This window comes from Pteronotus mesoamericanus, unplaced genomic scaffold (genome assembly GCF_021234165.1).
Source record: "Pteronotus mesoamericanus isolate MK-2021 breed Mesoamerican mustached bat unplaced genomic scaffold, CSHL_Meso_final contig_134, whole genome shotgun sequence".
NCBI lineage: Eukaryota > Metazoa > Chordata > Mammalia > Chiroptera > Mormoopidae > Pteronotus > Pteronotus mesoamericanus.
This window is the reverse complement of record NW_026555061.1, coordinates 4592224-4609795: the sequence shown is the minus strand read 5'-3', so window position 1 is coordinate 4609795 and position 17572 is coordinate 4592224. Positions and strand designations below refer to the sequence as shown.

At 42.9% G+C, this 17572-nt stretch overlaps 1 protein-coding gene across 8 annotated transcripts in view; it reads left to right on the top strand.

Moving 5' to 3' along the window:
- The window catches only part of MAP3K4 (mitogen-activated protein kinase kinase kinase 4), an 86176-nt gene that overhangs the window by 21563 nt on the left and 47041 nt on the right, over positions 1-17572 (top strand). For all 8 annotated transcript variants that reach the window (XM_054595502.1, XM_054595467.1, XM_054595485.1 and 5 more), the window contains exons 2-3: positions 7407-7597; positions 14249-15612. In XM_054595502.1, coding sequence (XP_054451477.1) covers positions 7407-7597; positions 14249-15612 — 1555 coding nt within the window. The remainder of the gene's footprint in view (positions 1-7406; positions 7598-14248; positions 15613-17572) is intronic.

Here is a 17572-nt window from a genome sequence, read left to right as displayed (position 1 = left end):
TCTTTTAAAAGAATATCTACCTTTGTTTTAAAAAAAGGTGAATTTCAGTAAAAAACAAAAACAAAGAAGTCCGAAAAATAACCGAGATTTGCCAGGTTGGTGTGTAAGGACGCTGCTCTCTAAGTCCACGCAGATGGCCCACAGTGACGGGGGGCGAGGGAGCCCCGGCTTCGGCAGCCCCAGCTTCGGCAGCCCCAGCTTCGGCAGCCCCGCACTGAAAGTCAGCTGAGGGCCGCCCAGCCGAGGGCCGCCCAGCCGAGGGCCGCCGGGAAGGTCAGCTGACTTACCAGTTCGGCTCTCACGGTGCGAACTAGCCACGCGCCCTCGAAGTTAGCGTAGCTCCCCTGCACTCACAGGCAGGCCAGGCAGACTGTACCAATTCTTAAAGAGAGAAACCTAGAAACTCCACCCCTTCTGCCTACCTCCCTCTTTTCCATTCCCTCCAACAGCAGAAGTCTCCCTTTATTTATTACTTAACAGAATAGGTAATAGGGAGGTAGGAGTGGTAGAGAGAATCTTAGCCAGGCGAGTGCCGTGCTTTGCAAGTGGATTAAAAAAACTGTATTTCTAAGGACTCTGCTAAACAACTTTTGATGAAGTTAATTTTTAAGGGTTTTTGCAAAACCACAGATATTTTCAGACTGACCTAATCCTACTTCGTTTACAGATGAGCTGTTTCAGCTGCCATGTGGTTTACCTGCTGTGTCAGAGCAGAACTGTTTAACCCCAACTAGAATGTCTGTCTGGTCACAACACATTTTAATTTAAAATCTGCACCAGACTCCCTTAGGTTGAGTTCAAGACATGCATTTCTTAGAGTCTGTGCCAGGTGACTCGTACCTTAGCAAAGTTTTATGTTAGAAGAGCAAAACATTGTTTTATGTGACCGTCAGAAGTTTGGTACTAGAAAGACATTTCACATTTGTATGTTTTTAAACACAAGTAAGATAGATTTTTCAGGGCGATTGATGTAGACCTTGTACTGCTTTCCTCATCCAGAATAATTGGTATCCATGGAAACATTCTGAACCAGTCAACTGACCACATTAGCTCATTTCACAGGAGCTAATACAAAATGAGGTTTGGTATGCTTTTGGTTAGTTAATTGAAATGAAGCAAATTCTTTTGAACTTACCAGTAGTATTTATTTTTCTACATTTTGTATGTGAATTTTTTTAAAGGAAAAAAGAATAAACTTTCGCTTGATTTTTTTTTTTTTTTCTTTTCCTCTCGCCCACCTCTCGTTATGTATTTCTTCTTAGCTAAGGCTCCCAACCTAAGTTGTTTTTCTCTGGCTGCTTTTAACATTTTTTTCTTCATTACTGGTCTTTAGCTATTTGACTATGATATGCATAATCAAAAACTGGTAGCTTTCTTATACTTCTCCTTGGAGTCTGTTGCACTTTTTTAGATCTGTGAGCTTACGGTTTTCTTTAAATTGGGAAAATTTTCAGCCCTTATTTCTTCAAAGATTTTTTTTCTTGCCTTCCTTTCTTGTTTGACTCCAGTTACCACATAGAGGGGTGGGCAAAAGTAAGTTTACAGTTGTGAGTATGTGAAATATAGTTTATTTTTGTACTATTGTTTATTATTGTATTCTTTTCCATACGAACAGCTGGAGCCCCACTTTTGCCCTCCCTGTGTTCCGCTCTGCTTGATGTAGAGTGCTCTTCTCTCTCATCTCCGTCTTTGTCTCTGACTCATTTTAGACAGCTTCTGCTGCTGTGTCTTCTGGCTCACTGGTATTTTTTTCTGCTGTGTCTAATCTGTTTTTAGTCCCATCCAGAGTATTTTTCATTTCAGGTATATTTTATATCTCTTTAGGTTCCACTTGAATAATTGCTGGTATGTTTCTGTTGATTTTTCTGCTGGTTTGGGTTATATCTTCCTATTTCTTTGGTAATTTTTGATAGGATGTCAGACATTGTAAATTTTATTTATAGGGTGCTATATTTGTCTTTTTAAAAATTCCTTTAAATAATGTTGGACTTTGTTCTGACATGTAATTAAGTTTCTAAGTTACTTAGATGGAATGTAAGCTACTCTTTCCAACAAGTGTGAATGCCATTTGACTGAGTTGAAGCAGCCCTAAGGGATAACTGAATACATAGCTTCGCCGTTGTGTGGGGCTGTCCTAGGGCCCGTTGTGGTTGTGCATTAGTGTTGGCAGCACCACATGGTGTTTTTTCCTAACCCCTTTTCTGCATGCATAATAAATAAGGGATGGAATATACTATGTTTTATCTTATTTTAATATATTGTTTATTACAGTATTCACTTTCATTCCATGTGATTCTTTTTTCAACTTTGCATTAGATATATTTAGTGCCTAGTAAATATTTTTTTTGAAAAAAAGGAAAGCTCTAAAATTTTGTTTAAAAATGTTTGAAATTTTATTGTATTTATTGGGGTAACATTGGTTAATAAAATTATATAGGTTTTAGGTGTACAATCTATAATACATTATCTGCATATTGTATTGTGTGTTCACCATCCCAAATCAAGTCTCCTTGCATCTCCATTTATTCCCCCAGCCAGTGTCCTCTTCTACCTCCCTCTACCCACCTTTCCCTCTGGCAATCACCATACTGTTGTCTTTTTCTGTGAGGGTTTTTTTGGGTTTTTTTGCTTAACCTCTTCCCCTTTTTAACCCAGCCTCCCAACCCCCCTCCCCTCTGACAGCTGTCAGTCTGTTTGCTATCTATACGTCTGTTTCTTTTTTGTTTGTTAGTTTATTCTGTTCATTAGATTTCACATATAGGTGAAATCATACTGTACTTGTCTTTCCCTGACTGGCTTATTTCACTTAGCATAATACTCTCCAGGTCTATGCATGTTGTCACAAAGGGTAAGATTTACTTTTTTTTTTTAAAATACAGCTGTTTAATATTCCATTTGTAAATGTACCACAGCTTCTTTATCCACCCATCTACTGATTGGCACTTGGGCTGCTTCCATATCTTGGCGATTGTAAATAAAGCAGTGAACATAGGGGTGCTTATGTTCTTTCAAATTAGTGTTTTAGGTTTCTTAGGATATATTCCCAGAAGTAGAATTGCTGGGTCAAAAGGCAGTTACATTTTTAATTTTTTGAGGACCCTCCATTCTGCTTTCCACAGTGGCTGCACCAGTCTGCATTCCCACCAACAGTGCACTAGGGTTCCCTTTTCTCCACATCCTCACCAGCACTTGTTGTTTTTTGATTTATTGATGATAGCCGTTCTGGCAGGTGTGAGGTGATATCTCATTGTGGTTTTAATTTGCATTTCTCTGATAATTAGTGACACTGAGCATCTTTTATATGTCTTTTGGCCAACCGTATGTCTTCTTTGGAAAGGTCTATTCAGATCCTCTGCCCATTTTTTAATTAGATTGTTCTTTTTGGTGTTGAGTTGTATAAGTTTCTTATAAATTTTGGATATTAGCCCCTTATCACATGTGTCATTGGTGAATATTTTCTCCCATTCAGTGGGTTTTTTCATTTTGTTGATGGTTTCCTTTGCTTTGCTAAAACTGTTCAGTTTGATGTAGTCCCATTTTTTTATTTTTTCTTTTGTGTCCCTTGCCGGAGGCAATGTATGAGAAAAAATATTGCTCAAGAGATGTTTGAGATTTTAGTGTCTATGTTTTCTTCTAGGGTTTTGTGTTTTTGAGTCTAACAGTTAAATCTTTCATTCATTTTGACTGTATTCCATGTGATTCTTTATGTATGCTGTTAGAATAATTAAGTAACTTGGAAATAACTTTGAAATCAGCAGTTTCTTGTATCTATGTGACGTCATAAAGACTGCGAGAGATGATGACTTTGTGGTGTAATAGATGCACGTTTGAAAATGAGATCTTCAGCTTCTATACAATTATTACAGGGTTTGTTTTTCTTCTTTTATTTGGAGAGTATAGACAAAAGATTTTTTTCCATGTGTAGAGAAATACTGGGTTGGGGAAAAAGTTTGTTTTTTCCTACAGGGTAGCATTTAGTAGTCTTTAACTTCATTTGAAACAATTTTGTTAGATTGTGTTGTGACAGCTGTCATATCAGCATGCATTTAAAAAATCAAAATTGGTGAATTTTTGTGTAGCCATTTTAATGTTGAAGATGGAAGAAAATACAACTTTTTTGGCATATTATGCTTTATTATTTCAAGAGAGGTAAAACGCAATGAAATTCAAAAAAAAAAAAAAAGAAAAGAAAAAGATTTGTGTAGTGTGTCGAGAAGGGTGACTGATTGAATGTGTCCAAAGTGGTTTGTGAAGTTTTGTGCTGGAGATTTTTTGCTGGACGATGCTTCACAGTCAGATGGGCTAGCTGAATTTGACAGCGATCAAATCAAGACATTGATTGAGAACAACTGACATCATACCACATGAGAGATAGCCAATGTACTCAAAATATCCAAATCAAAATTGTTATTGGTGAAAATGAAAAGTGTGTCTTACTGTACAGAAAAAACCATATGGACTTTTTGGCCAACTCAATGTCTTGTCTACACTTGGAGGACAGTACGAAACATATATTTTTCTGTTTCCTAAAATTAAATTCTTCATAAAAGTTAACTAAATTTTTATTAAATGTGCTTTCATAGATTTTTTTTGTCTGTTAAAGTGTAAAACTTGTTTCCCTGTGGACCAGGCCAGGGGTTATTTATCTAAAATAAATCGTGCTGAGGTCATGGCTGTTGGAGGCTTGCCCTTCGGAAACTTGGCTCGCCGAAGCACAGCATTTCAGCCCCTCTTCAGAAGATCCCCTCCACCTCCGTGGGGCGTTTCTTTCTTCATTCGTCCACGTGCTGCTGTTGCATGCTAGTGGGACACACTGCGTTCTAGTGCACGCCTGCTGGTGTGTCAGTATTTTCCACAAAGCCTTCATTTCCATTATTTTGATTTTTTTGAATCTTCACACCTGAATTTCCTGAAATATTTTACAATGTTAACCTTAAAAATTCTAGATTAGTTTTCTTGTTAGTCTTAGAAAGTTCGTTGTGTGTGCACTCACCGACCAGTAAGGCCGGGACTTGGCTCCCACCTCTCGAGTTTGTGTTCCTCTTCACGGCAAAGGGCGTGGGCTGCACGGGGCGCATTTGTTCTCCCAGGCCCAGCTCCATTTTCCTGTGCATCTGGTGTCCCCTGGTGTCTGGCCTCGACGAATCTGACTGTGCTGTGGCTCCTTGGAGATTTCCACTGGGATATGTGAAATGCGTTATTTTGAAAGCACTGAATGGATTTGAACTGTTATGCTAGGAACTGTTGGGGATATAAAAGTAATAAAATAGATACAAAGTCCTTTCTTACCATTGACTGTTACCTTAGGGGGAAATTTGAGGAGAGGAATTATAAGACTGAGTTTGAAATGATATCAAAACTGTTAAAGATGTTAAAATGGTTTCTGGTCCTGTATCATGCTGAACTCAGGAGCAGACTTCACTCTCAGTGTTGAGCAGGTGCCTAAAGAGCTCGTGTGCTCTCAGTGGCTGGTGAGCGGGTGCAGCGACTCTGAGGCCTGGACTGTGAGTGGCATCCATCACGCTGTGCCGCCTCCCTCTGTCATCATGCCTGCCTGCGTCAAGTGTGCGTTACTGGATTTATATTTTCTTTATTTATTTTTAGAGAGAGTGGAAGGGAGGCAGAAAGAGAGGGAGAGAAACATGGATGTGTGAGGGGTACATGGAACACTCGCCTCTCTCACGCCCCAACTGGGGACCTGGCCTGCAACCCAGGCACGTGCCCTGACTGGGAATCAAACCAGTGACCTTTTGGTTCACAGGCGGGCACTCAGTCCACTGAGTCACACCAGCCAGGGCTGTTACTGGATTTAATCTCTGGCATGGAGTCTGAGTATTTATTACCCTTATTATGTACACGTGCACTGTGGAGATTTTAAATAATTGGGCCAAGGCCTGCACAGCTAGTAACCTTGACGGGCACGGTTTGAACCTAAGTTGTCCCTCACACTGCAGGGCCTTTGCTGTTAATCATTCCAAGGCCTGCGCCAGTAACCACTGACATGAATGGAAATGAAATTAGCGACCTTGGCATTGTAGCATGTCCTCTCATCAGCCAAGCCAGCTGTTGGCAGTGAGTATAGAAGCAATGGATAGGGCATTTCAAGTGAATCTCAAAGTTATGCTGTTTGTTATATGACTTGTGAGTCTTAAATAAGAAGGTAGCCTAAGGGGATAGGTGCACTTAAAGCTGATTTCTGAGTTTTCTTCTGGTTTAGTTTGTTGTAGTCAGCTCTAAGGGTATTTTACTTGTGTGCCCTATGGGTGCACACACTATGGGGCAGGCGCACCAATGTCTCTAGAGTGGCCTTGTCTGATTAAAACCAGCTTTAAACCTGTCACAGGGATCTTTACAGCTTTCAGCGCTGGAAATTTGTATCATTCTGCAGCATTTTTATTTTTGAAAGATCATTTATTTTCTAAAGTTTTATTTGTCAGGCCATTCAATATAACGGTATCACACATTTTAGAGTGCTCTTTTTTTCCTCGCCTCATGTGTTTGAAATAGATTTGATTCTATATCAGGATATAAACTTCCAGGAAAAAAAAATCTGGATATATCTTGGATATAGTTGGGAGTTAGGTTTATAAAATACAAAATATATTTTATAAAGAATATTCAGAATTGTGTAGACTGATGATAAATATTTGAAAGGAGCTTGATGATTGATCGGTTCCTTCTGGTTTGCTGTTTTGGAATTAGATGTGTTCCCAATTGATAACATTAGGTTTTACCTTGTTAGCTTTGAAAAACAGAACTATCATTATTTGGGAAGTTGGCTGAGGACAGAGACTTGGTGGGAAGTGCTTGCAGAGCACCAAGGTAACGAGGAGCTGCATTTTGAAGGCAAAGACAAGCTCGTTTCTCCCTCCTTTTCCACAGCACCCCCCTTCCAACGCCCTCTCCGACCCTGCGTTGCTCTGTGCACCAGAGAAGGCAGACAGGTCGACCTGCCCAGGCCCCGGTGCTCTTCCTTTTGTTTCTCGGGTCTCGTGAGGTGCTTCGGTGGTTGCCCCGCGCCCCTTCAGCTGGTCTGTGGCGAGCACACTGGCGTGCTCAGTTCTGCCTGCTTTGTGCCTTTTAGTTCTTTGCTCTTTTCTCCTTAACCTGTAAGGTTATTAGGGTTAAACTTCCATTTATAGTGGAAAGAACCTTACAACCAGCAGGCAGTGCGCATCGCTGCCCACGTGGCACGAGCGGCCGCAGCCCGCCGTGGCGTCCCCTGAACTGGGAGAAGGTCGTGCGGGTTTCGTTTCCACAGTGCAGAGGGATGGTGGTGCCCGGCAGGCGCAGCTGTGACAAAGTTTTACAAGGAGTTCTTGAGAAATTCCGAAATTCTGAGTCGTTTAAATTTGAATTCCCGTGCTGCGCTCCTGAGTATTTTCTCTGCTCCCTGTCCCTCACAGGCAAGAGTGCACACGGGGGCGCTTGGCTTGCAAGACTTCCGAGTCGGACGTGGAGGAGTTTTCCGATGAAACGAATTCCGAGAACCTCTATGGCACCTCCCCACCCAGCACCCCGCGGCAGATGAAGCGCCTGTCCGCCAAGCACCAGAGGAACGCACTGGGGAGGCCTGCTAGCCGCTCCAGTTTGAAAGGCGAGTCTTGGAAAGATGCACGCGAGCGGGCGGGTGCGCAGGGCGCTCGGGGCCACAGTCCTTATACACCATGTGACCACCGACTGAGCCTTTCTACCCAACGTTATATCTTTTTTTAAGTTCGATTTTAATGCAGCTTTTACATGTATGTTTATCATTTTCACCATTAGCTGTTTTATTAGTAAAGGAGAAAATAAGTCTCCTGAGACAGAAAGGGTTTTCCTAAGGAAGTTATTTGCATTCCTTTGAGTAGAAAGGAATAAGATTGTGGAAGAGACTGAGTGTGGGGAAATCAACAGACTCATCCCGGGTGCCTGCGGGTGGATGAGACAGAGAGCCCTTGTTTTTCCTTCTTTTTTTGTCATTACCATTTTTCCCGCTTAAACCCCCCCCCGCCCCCACCCCTCAATCACCACATTCTTGTCCATGGGCCTTCTTTTTCCCTTTGAACGTCATCGGCGGAAGTGTCTGGCTTCTCCCAGGTGGGCTGGCCGTAGCGGCCGTTGGGAGAGGAAGAGCCAGACTGTCCTTCCCATGGCGCTCTAGGCAGCCGGAGGCCCGCGCGAGCTGCCAGGACCACGGGGCTGCCCTTGGAGCGCCTGGCCCGCCCTCTGGCGCCGCACATGCCTGGGCAGCACGCCGCACCCGTGACCACGTGACCACGTGACCACAGACAGATGCGGGCGCTACTGCTTTCTGTGCTTAGAGTCGCAGGCTCTGGGAAGCGGGAGTGCTCTCTATTTTCCTCTTCTCCCGCCTCCTCGCAGCCACAGCTGTCCTCGTCTGAGGCGGGTGACTAGCTCGTGCTGACCTGCCGCCTCCTTGGACCCTGCTTTCGGGCATGGAAACCCAGGTCGCTGAAGCCTATGGTATTAGCATTTCCCTGTCCATTTCAGCAAACCACTTGTCCTAAAACTGATCGATTGGTTGCAAAGCCTTCTGGAATTCATCCATCTGTTACTGCAAAAGACGGACTTCATTTTCTGTCTCTTCTGAGACCGCCCCATCACACACGCCCCCTGCCGACCGCAGGGCCAGCCCCATTTCTCTCTCCAGCACCTGCTCTCCCTCTCTCTCCAGCCAGCTTGTCCTCGCGCCAGGCGCCCCGGCGTTGAGCTCTCAGGGGGGCGAGCTGGCAGGTTCACTCTGTGTCCCTGTCACAGCACCTCCTTGAAAAAGAAGGAGGGCAAGAGAAGTGGGTTTTATTGTGCTCATTTGCTTGAGTGAAGCCTTGTCCATGGAGGCATCCCTAAGTGTAACTTGTTTTTCTTTCTTATAGGGAAGATGGTTTTCCACTTTCTTTCAAAGCTTGATTTGCCATAGGGTGTTAAACTGTGGCCTGCACTTACCCCCTTGGGAAATTAATAGCTTTCCATTGCAGCTTCTCATCTTTAAAATCAATCCTTGTTTTCGCAAAGAAATTTTTCAAATGCCAACAACTTCCTGATCTCTAACAGTGCCGTCATCGCAGCCTCCGCATAGGTGCGCGTGCGCCTGGCCCGCGGTGAAGTGGGCGGTGCCAGCCTCTGGCCGCCCTCGCGTCCCGCGGGGGCCCCGCCATTTTGAAGCAGGGGCCGGGCTGAGCGCACGGTTTCCCTCTTCTGTGGACCTGGGAGCGGAGGCCAGGGGTTAGAGCAGATTCGTTCAGGCCGGGAGGCCTGAGGCGGTGGCGGAGCTGTGTCTGGAGCTGGTTCTCGGTGGGTATGTCTCCTCGGAGGGCGCAGCAGGCTCAGTGTTTCCGCGCGCAGGCCCCGGGCTGGCCGGCCACCCCCTCCGTCGGTCAGGGAGCCCGTTGCTAGATGCTTGTCGAGCTTTCCTGTCCACCTGGGCTGTGGGGGAGATAGAGGGAGAAGGGCAGGTTGTCGCTTTTCCTCCTCAGCTTTTTTCACTTGTTTATTAAATGAAATTACAGAATTTCTTTAGATCTGGAAGGGATCTTAGAAACCACTTTCTTCCCTTTCTGCCATTTTCCAGGCGAAGAAGCGAATGAAACTTGACTCGTAGCTATCTAGGATCAAGGCCCCAAACCCTAGATAACTTGTTCTTTTTGCAAAAGACGACACATTTGTTGTAGGAATTCAGAAAATACAGATGAAAAGGTGGATGTTGTAAGGCTCCTTGTGGCGCGTGGACTGCGTTCTCGTGGCTCAGCAGGCCCGCCCGGATTCACGTGGCACAGCCGGGCGGCGCCGCGCAGGGAGGGGCGCTCGGGCGCCGGCGCCGGCTGCAGCCTGCGGGCTCCTGCCTGCGCGCCGCGCGGAACTCTGGGCCTTCGGCGTCCCAGGCGTGCGGCCCGCCCGCGTCTGCGCGGACAGCTTTGAGCGCCCGGGGCCTGTCGGGATGAACAGGTAGCTGAGGGCCTGGCGTGTTGAAGGGAGGTGAGGCTAACCTTTAACGCGGTTTCTTTAGGGATGGCAGCCATGGTCATGAACTGTTTATGTGGACATAATTCTTCAAATGTTTTTACTGTTTATAAAAATTAAATCTATAGCATTAGCAGTTAGACTCACGGTTCTGGCCAAACTCTCCTCTTGCCTGCCTTTGTTTTTCTATGCTCTTCGCTGGCTTCACATACCCGCCCGGCCTTCCTTGCTCCCCTTGTTTAGGCAGAATCCGCTTCTCAGGGCCGTTGGTCAAGTCCGTGGCCTTATTTGAAGCCTTACAAATTTGAAGCCTGCTGTGACCTCTCCTTTATGGCGCTGAACGTCTCACCTGTCTTTGGTGACCCGCAGTGCCCCGTGGTGACCTGAGCCTTGTAAAGGCGGTGTGACAGCCGAAGGTGGTTAGGAGCTCTGTTCTGGCGCCCGTCTCACCGCCTGGGCTCAGTGGCTGGCTGTCTTCATCGCCATGTTGTGGTGAGGATAATGGCAATTCCTTTGAAGGCCTGACCTTGAAAATAAGAGGATGGAGTAGACCAGTGCTTCCCAAAGTGTGGCGTCATTCTCCCCACGCTTAATCAGAGACACTGGGAGTGGGCTCGGGAATCTGACCTTCAGCAAGAACCTGAGTGATGTTTAGCGTTTACTGAAATTTGAGCACCTTGAACTAGAAGGTCCCTATGCCCTTTCTGAGCTGACAGTCTAGTGCCTCATTTCCCCAGGACCATCTTGCGGGTTTGCTCTTTCTCTTTGGCGCACTCAAGGAAGGGCAATGTGTGGAATTTGACCACACAGGTAAGGGAGAACTTGATATAAATACGTTTTGTATAGATTCTAAAGAGCCATTTCTAGGTGGGGATGGTGGAGAGCTCAGTTGATTGTCTTACATCATTTAAACATGTGAAGCATATGGCTTGCTACTTGGTTGCTTTCAGTTTCATTTTACACATTTTTTTCGTTTTCCTTTCCTCTTATCATTTGGTAGAATTATTGGTTGACCAAAGGAAAACATAACTACTCTCGAGGTTTGCTTTAATAGCACTACCAAGTTGCGCCATTTAATTTTTTATAACCACTTGGGAGACCGGATGCCCCCATCAGCCTTACTAAAGCTATTAGGGACTAGTGTTGTAGTCTAAAATTAGAACTTGTGTAAAACATTCTATATACTTTTCATACATTCTCCTTTTCGGAAGCTCTGTTTGTATTTGACTTTTTCTTAATTACAGGGGAATTTAGTATTAACAGAAAATGGAACAAACCAACCCGTCCATTAGTACGTAATGGGATTTTACTCTATTTTATTCTTAAAAAACTTTTAGTAAAAGTTGCTTGCTCATGTCGGAGTGGGTCACGACAGAGCAGAAAGTGCTGGGAAAGTGACTCTGGGCTGACAGGTTTTCCTGGGACCCCCAGTGCTTCGCGGGTCTCCCTTCACCGATGGGCCCCGTAGAGTTGTAGGGAGGCCTCCTGGTCATCAGTCATTGGAAGATTCCCTTGCTTTCCTCTCTCCATCACAAATGTATTATTTGGAAAATATAGCTACTTGATAAAGCAGATTGGTATCTTCTTTTTGCATGGTGGCTAGACTGGGGTTTAAATCTCTTTACACATATTGTAGATCCAAATATTAAACCATTGCTTTTCATAAACGCAGAATTTTAGGAAGTTGTGTAAGATACCATTTACATGCTGAAGTAAGGTAGGCTTACCAAGTTTGTATATAATCTATACAATTTAGTTTTTTAGGCTTGCTAAAAGTTCTTTCTGCAGACTAATGGGATTGTGGCATTTATTTGGAGGCGTAAACTAGTTAATACGTTCTGTTCTAGGTTTACTTTGCTTCTGCACACTTTTCACGGATGTTCTTAGGTACTCTCCTGTTATTAAATGTCATCTTATATATTGACGATTTTCCAATCAGTATCTAAATTTCTCTCCTGAATTTAGATGCAATGTCCTATAGGGACATCGAATTCAGTGTATTAAAAACTGAAATTGTTATCTTTATCTCCAGTCTTAAACAGTGATACCATGTGTATATCATTTTGTATTTTACAGAAACAAGGTTTGTATCTCAAAAAATGAAATATAGTGTAAATCTGGAAGCACTTGTTACTTCGCTTTCAAATAGCCATTTCTTAACTAAGTAGACATGAATGATATATATGTTCTATGTTAATAAAGGTATAAAGAACACTTTTAGGCAAAACAGTAAAAGGGAGGCAAAGGGCTGACCTGACAAGTTTTTAATGAATGAGGGTTGATGAGCATTTCTAGCTAGAAATTAGAGTTGTGAAGGAATTTCTTGAACGGACTGTGTAAAAAGTTTTAAGATATTCAGAGATAAAATAAATTAGAACCACAAATAAAAAATACTGTCTTTTAAAAATATTGCTAGTTTAATAGTTTTATATTAAAATAAGCACAAATCCCTGTAGACAGAATCCTTTTTGAGGAGTCATAAAGGAAATTAAATATTCTGTGAATTAAGTTGGAAGTGCTCTTAGGAATATTTGTTTAAAAATTCTTATTTTAAACCTAATTTAATTTGGGGTGGTAAACACACAATACAGTATGCAGATGATGTATTATATTATAGAATTGTAACCTGAAACCTATATAATTTTATTAATATCACCCCAATAAAATCAATTAAAATAATTTAATTGATTGGGAGGTAAATTGGTTTTTAACAAATATCTTTGGTCAATTGTTTAGTCTTTAACCCATGTAAATATATACTATTTTATTACATCTTAAGGCATATTATAATATGTACTAAGAACTGCTTACAATTGATGACATAGTGTGTTCTTAGAATATTTGTTATTGAAAGTACTCTTCTACATTTAATATTTAGGTATATTTTTTAAAAACAATATCTATGTACATATATGTAAATGAAATACATTAGTGTTTCTAAAATATATCACCATTGACTATAACACATGTTCTAATTTTAGAGATGTACAAACACAAAATGTGTGTCCTAGATTCAGTGAAACAAAGCACGTGTGCAAGGTGGAGGCGAGAGTGGGAAGGGGTTACAGGTTGAGGCTGTCAGGACCTGGAGGAGAAGGGGAGGCGGCCACGGGGAGAGGTGGGTAAGACAGGTGGTGTTCGGTAGAGCGGCGCTTTGAGGTACGTGAACTTTCTGTGGAGCGAGCCAAGTCCTACGGAGGCAGTTTGGAAAGGAGTGACTCAACGGGGAGAAGAGAACCCCAAGAGTGTTGTATCTAGAAAGCAACAGAATGAGGGATTTTAGTAAGGCGTAGGTGTTTAATCGCGCCAGAGTGCTAACAGGAGGGAACGTGTGTGTGTTCATTTCATAGCTCGAGAATTAAAAGAATTTTTTCTGTTGTTTGAAGGAAAAGTGTGTTTATTTTCTTGAATTAATTTTGAATGACTTTGTGTGTCAGTATAACAAGACTAGGCATGTTATACTAAGTTAATCTATATGTCTTCTGTTTTCTTAGTGTTAAGTTTAAAATGTTATTGTTCATTTGTGGCTGAGAAGAAAGCAAGGAATAGAACAAATTAAGGAGTACATTTTTGCCCACCATCTTTCAGTTTTTTTAATACATGTTCCTTGACTTGACCCTTCCCCTTCTTTTCCCTGTTACCCACCTCCCTCCTCCCTTCTTGTTACTGTCGGTTTGTTTTTTCTTTCAATGTTGGTTATATTTTTCTTCTTTTGTTGATTAGGTTCCACTTATAGAAGAGATCATATGGTGTTTGTCTTTCTGTCTTACAGTTTTCTATGAGAAGCACCGTAAGGATTCTTTCCTCAATCTACTTCATTTTACCAATGAGAAAAGTGACTCAGAAAATGTATGATTTGCTCTGAGTTAATTCATTTAGTTCAAGGAAAGGGAAGGGCTCGAAGGTGTTTTTCAAACCAGGTTTCTGGGAGCCCTGCTGTGCAGCCTCTCCCCGCACGTGGCAGGCGGCAGTCTGTGAAGGCATGCCGGGCGGGGGGCTGACCTCGCAGTGTTGAGGCCAGCAGTTCGGGGTAGGTTAGCAGTAGAGAATTTTAGATAGGAGTGAGTGTAGTGCAGCAGGGAAAAAGGATAAAATCTTTTTTAAAAATTTAGAGAGGACTGTTATATATATTTTTATTTTAATTTTCTGTGTAGGGTATAATTTTTTTCCTCCATCAACAGCCTGAAAATATAAATACATAAATACATGTGATTGTGAGCTTTATTGACAGTCTTGACATTAACTTCATATTTTATGGTAATATAATGTCATGTATATTTTTTAATAGAAAAAATGAATGCATCGACCCAGCCTCCACATAAAGACACTGGAAAAACCGGGGAGAGTGTGGAAGAGTACAGCTACAAGCAGGAGAAAAAGATCAGGGCGGCTATCAGGACTACCGAGCGCGACCACAAGAAAAACGTGCAGTGCTCTTTCATGTTGGACTCGGTTGGTGGGTCCCTGCCCAAAAAGCCGATTCCTGACGTGGATCTCAATAAGCCTTACCTCAGTCTCGGCTGCAGCCACGCCAAGCTTCCGGTGTCCGTGCCCATGCCTATAGCGCGCACTGCACGCCAGACTTCCAGGACTGACTGTCCAGCAGACCGCCTAAAGTTTTTTGAAACTTTACGACTTCTGCTGAAGCTTACCTCAGTCTCTAAGAAGAAGGACAGGGAGCAGAGAGGACAGGAGAACACATCTGCCTTCTGGCTTAACCGATCGAATGAGCTGATCTGGTTAGAGCTGCAGGCTTGGCATGCGGGACGGACCATTAACGACCAGGACCTCTTTTTATATACAGCCCGTCAAGCCATACCAGACATTATCAATGAAATCCTTACTTTCAAAGTTAACTACAGGAGCTTTGCCTTTGTTAGAAATGGAGCTAGTTTTAATGGTACTCCGGTACAAGGGCAGTGCGAGGCCCCGCACGGAACGAGGGTCACGGGCTACTCCATGTATCACGAGCACCTGCAGCGTCAGAGGGTGTCATTTGAGCAGGTGAAACGGATAATGGAGCTGCTGGAGTACATAGAAGCACTTTATCCATCGTTGCAGGCTCTTCAGAAGGACTATGAAAAATATGCTGCGAAAGACTTCCAGGACAGGGTGCAGGCGCTCTGTTTGTGGTTAAACATCACAAAAGACTTAAACCAGAAGCTAAGGATTATGGGCACTGTTTTGGGCATCAAGAATCTATCAGACATTGGCTGGCCAGTGTTTGAAATCGCTTCCCCTAGGTCATCCAAAGGCAACGAGCCGGACGACGAGGGTGACGACACAGAAGGAGAGCTGAAGGAGCTGGAGAGCAGCTCGGATGAGAGTGCAGAAGAGCAGGTCTCCAGTCCCAGAGCCCCAGAGCCCAGGCAGCCCGCTATCCACGCTTGCACCCTCCAGCCGCAGGCCTGCGCGCAGAAGCGGCTCGAGAGGTTGGAATCGGAGGATGATTCTGTTGGCTGGGAAGCACCAGACTGCAGCACAGAAACAGGCTTTAGCAGACATTGTCTGACTTCTATTTATAGACCGTTTGTAGACAAAGCACTGAAGCAGATGGGTTTGAGAAAGCTCATTTTAAGACTCCACAAGCTGATGGACGGTTCCTTGCAAAGGGCACGGATAGCCCTAGTGAAGAATGACCAGCCCACCGAGGTAGGTTTCCAGCAGGCATTGGGTGCTCTCGTCCTTAGTTCCGGTATTGCTTGTAAATGACAGTGTACATTGTGTTGATTGTTGCATACTTTCATAATCTTGAGATTTTTAAGGCACAAGTTGTTATTTTAAAGTGCAGATTTAAACATTTCTATAAATGCTGTGTTAAATGGGGAAATGGATCTATGAAAACTGTACAAAATTTTGTGAACTAAGTGTAAAGTAGTGTGTGGAGGGGAAAAAATGCAACCATATAAATACAGGACAGAGAAGGATGGGCTAGGTATAAATAAAGAGGGAAGGAAGCCACAGTCCTGGGTCGGCCACAGGTTGAATGTGAGTCAGTAAAAAAGTCAACGTAATGCTCAAATGTTTTAAAATGAGTATGGCATCCAAAGTCATGGATATATGAAGTTCTTTCTCTATTCTTTACAATAGTGTACTCCTTTTTTGAGAAGCATGTCCGGTTTTGGTCACTGGATGTTAAATTTGAATTGTAGAGAGATGTGAGAATGAAGGGGAAAAAAAAGGTATACACTGTTCGGTAAGGTTAGCATTGGTGATGGAGGTCTAAGGGAAGTCTTTAATTATTACCAAAGATGTGTTTCAGTTGGTGGGGATTATTGTGGGAGGCGCATAGGCACCTTTAGAGGTTAGAGGAAGTGGTTTAAAATTAAGTTTTGTACACTTTCAGTTTTGACAGTTAAGAAAGTTAATTTTAAGACTTCAGAAGCTGATGGACAGTTCTTTGCAAAGGAAACATAGAGAAATTCTTTATCGAAGGTAAAGGTGCCAAGACCAAAGGGCCATACTGTTGGATAATGTTGTTCTTGAGCGTAAAAGTGCACACGATTTTTCTGTGGTGAATGTTAAATGTGCATGGTCACTTGGCCGAAAGCAGAAGGACCCAGATCTTTGAGTTCCCTTCTGCCTGTGTGAGGCTGTGGTTTTAAGTGTTAGTAGCTATATGCCTGAGTATATACGGTTTAAAAAAAAAAAAAACAGTTTATTACATGATCTGAAAAAAAATTTTTTTAACTGATGGTCAGGTCATGAGCCCTTAAGAGGAGTGGTCTAGCAGTCTTATAATAGAGCTAGATGTTTGCAGAATGAGCTGGCACTTTGTAGCTATAGGAGTTTACTTTGAGTATTATTTTAAAATCTTAAAAATGAATCTGTATTGTGATTTTCTTTGAATGGTATTTTAACTTCAAATGATTTTTTATGTACTTTTTTTTTAAGCAAATGAGTTTTATCATTCTTTTAGTCCATACATAACTATTTCATGATAAGATTTTATTATAGGCCCGTATTCAAAATCAGTAGAGCAAACCTAGATCTGTAATAAAGATTTGTGATATATTTCACATGGGGAATAATTTACTTTGGTCTAGGATTTTGGTCTGAGTGGGTCAAGTCTATCGAGGACACGTGGGCAAAACAGAGTTGATGATGAGTTTTCATTGTGCAGCTCTGGCTTGGAAGTGATATAAGTGAAAAGACTCTGGCCTAACTGCGTCCGTGACCCAGTGGTTCTGATGGGAGAGGGCTGGTGGTGGGCTGCGACGGGCCTGTCCAAGCTTCTTAAAAGCCGCTGTCTGTTCCCCGCACTCCCTTGCCCCAAGACCCTCTCTCACAGTGACCCAGTACTACTGCTCACGGAATGCTTTGCATCCTTAGATGTGCTGGAGCAAGAAAAGCACTGAGAACGGGTGCACTGAATTTTGTTAGAATTTATGTTGGAAAAAAAAGACAGTAGTGGGTAGCCCGTAGTTTTGGACTTCCATCAAAGGTGTGTTCCTTTGGTTTGACCAAGCGAAATATAACTGAAAAGGTTATCCTTGATGTAGAAGAAAGGAAACATACAAATTTGAAGCTTAATAAGTGTTTGATTAAAGATTTGTTTATTAAAACTAAAATTATCTGTAGATTGTTTGCTTTTAAAAAAATAAAGTACAGG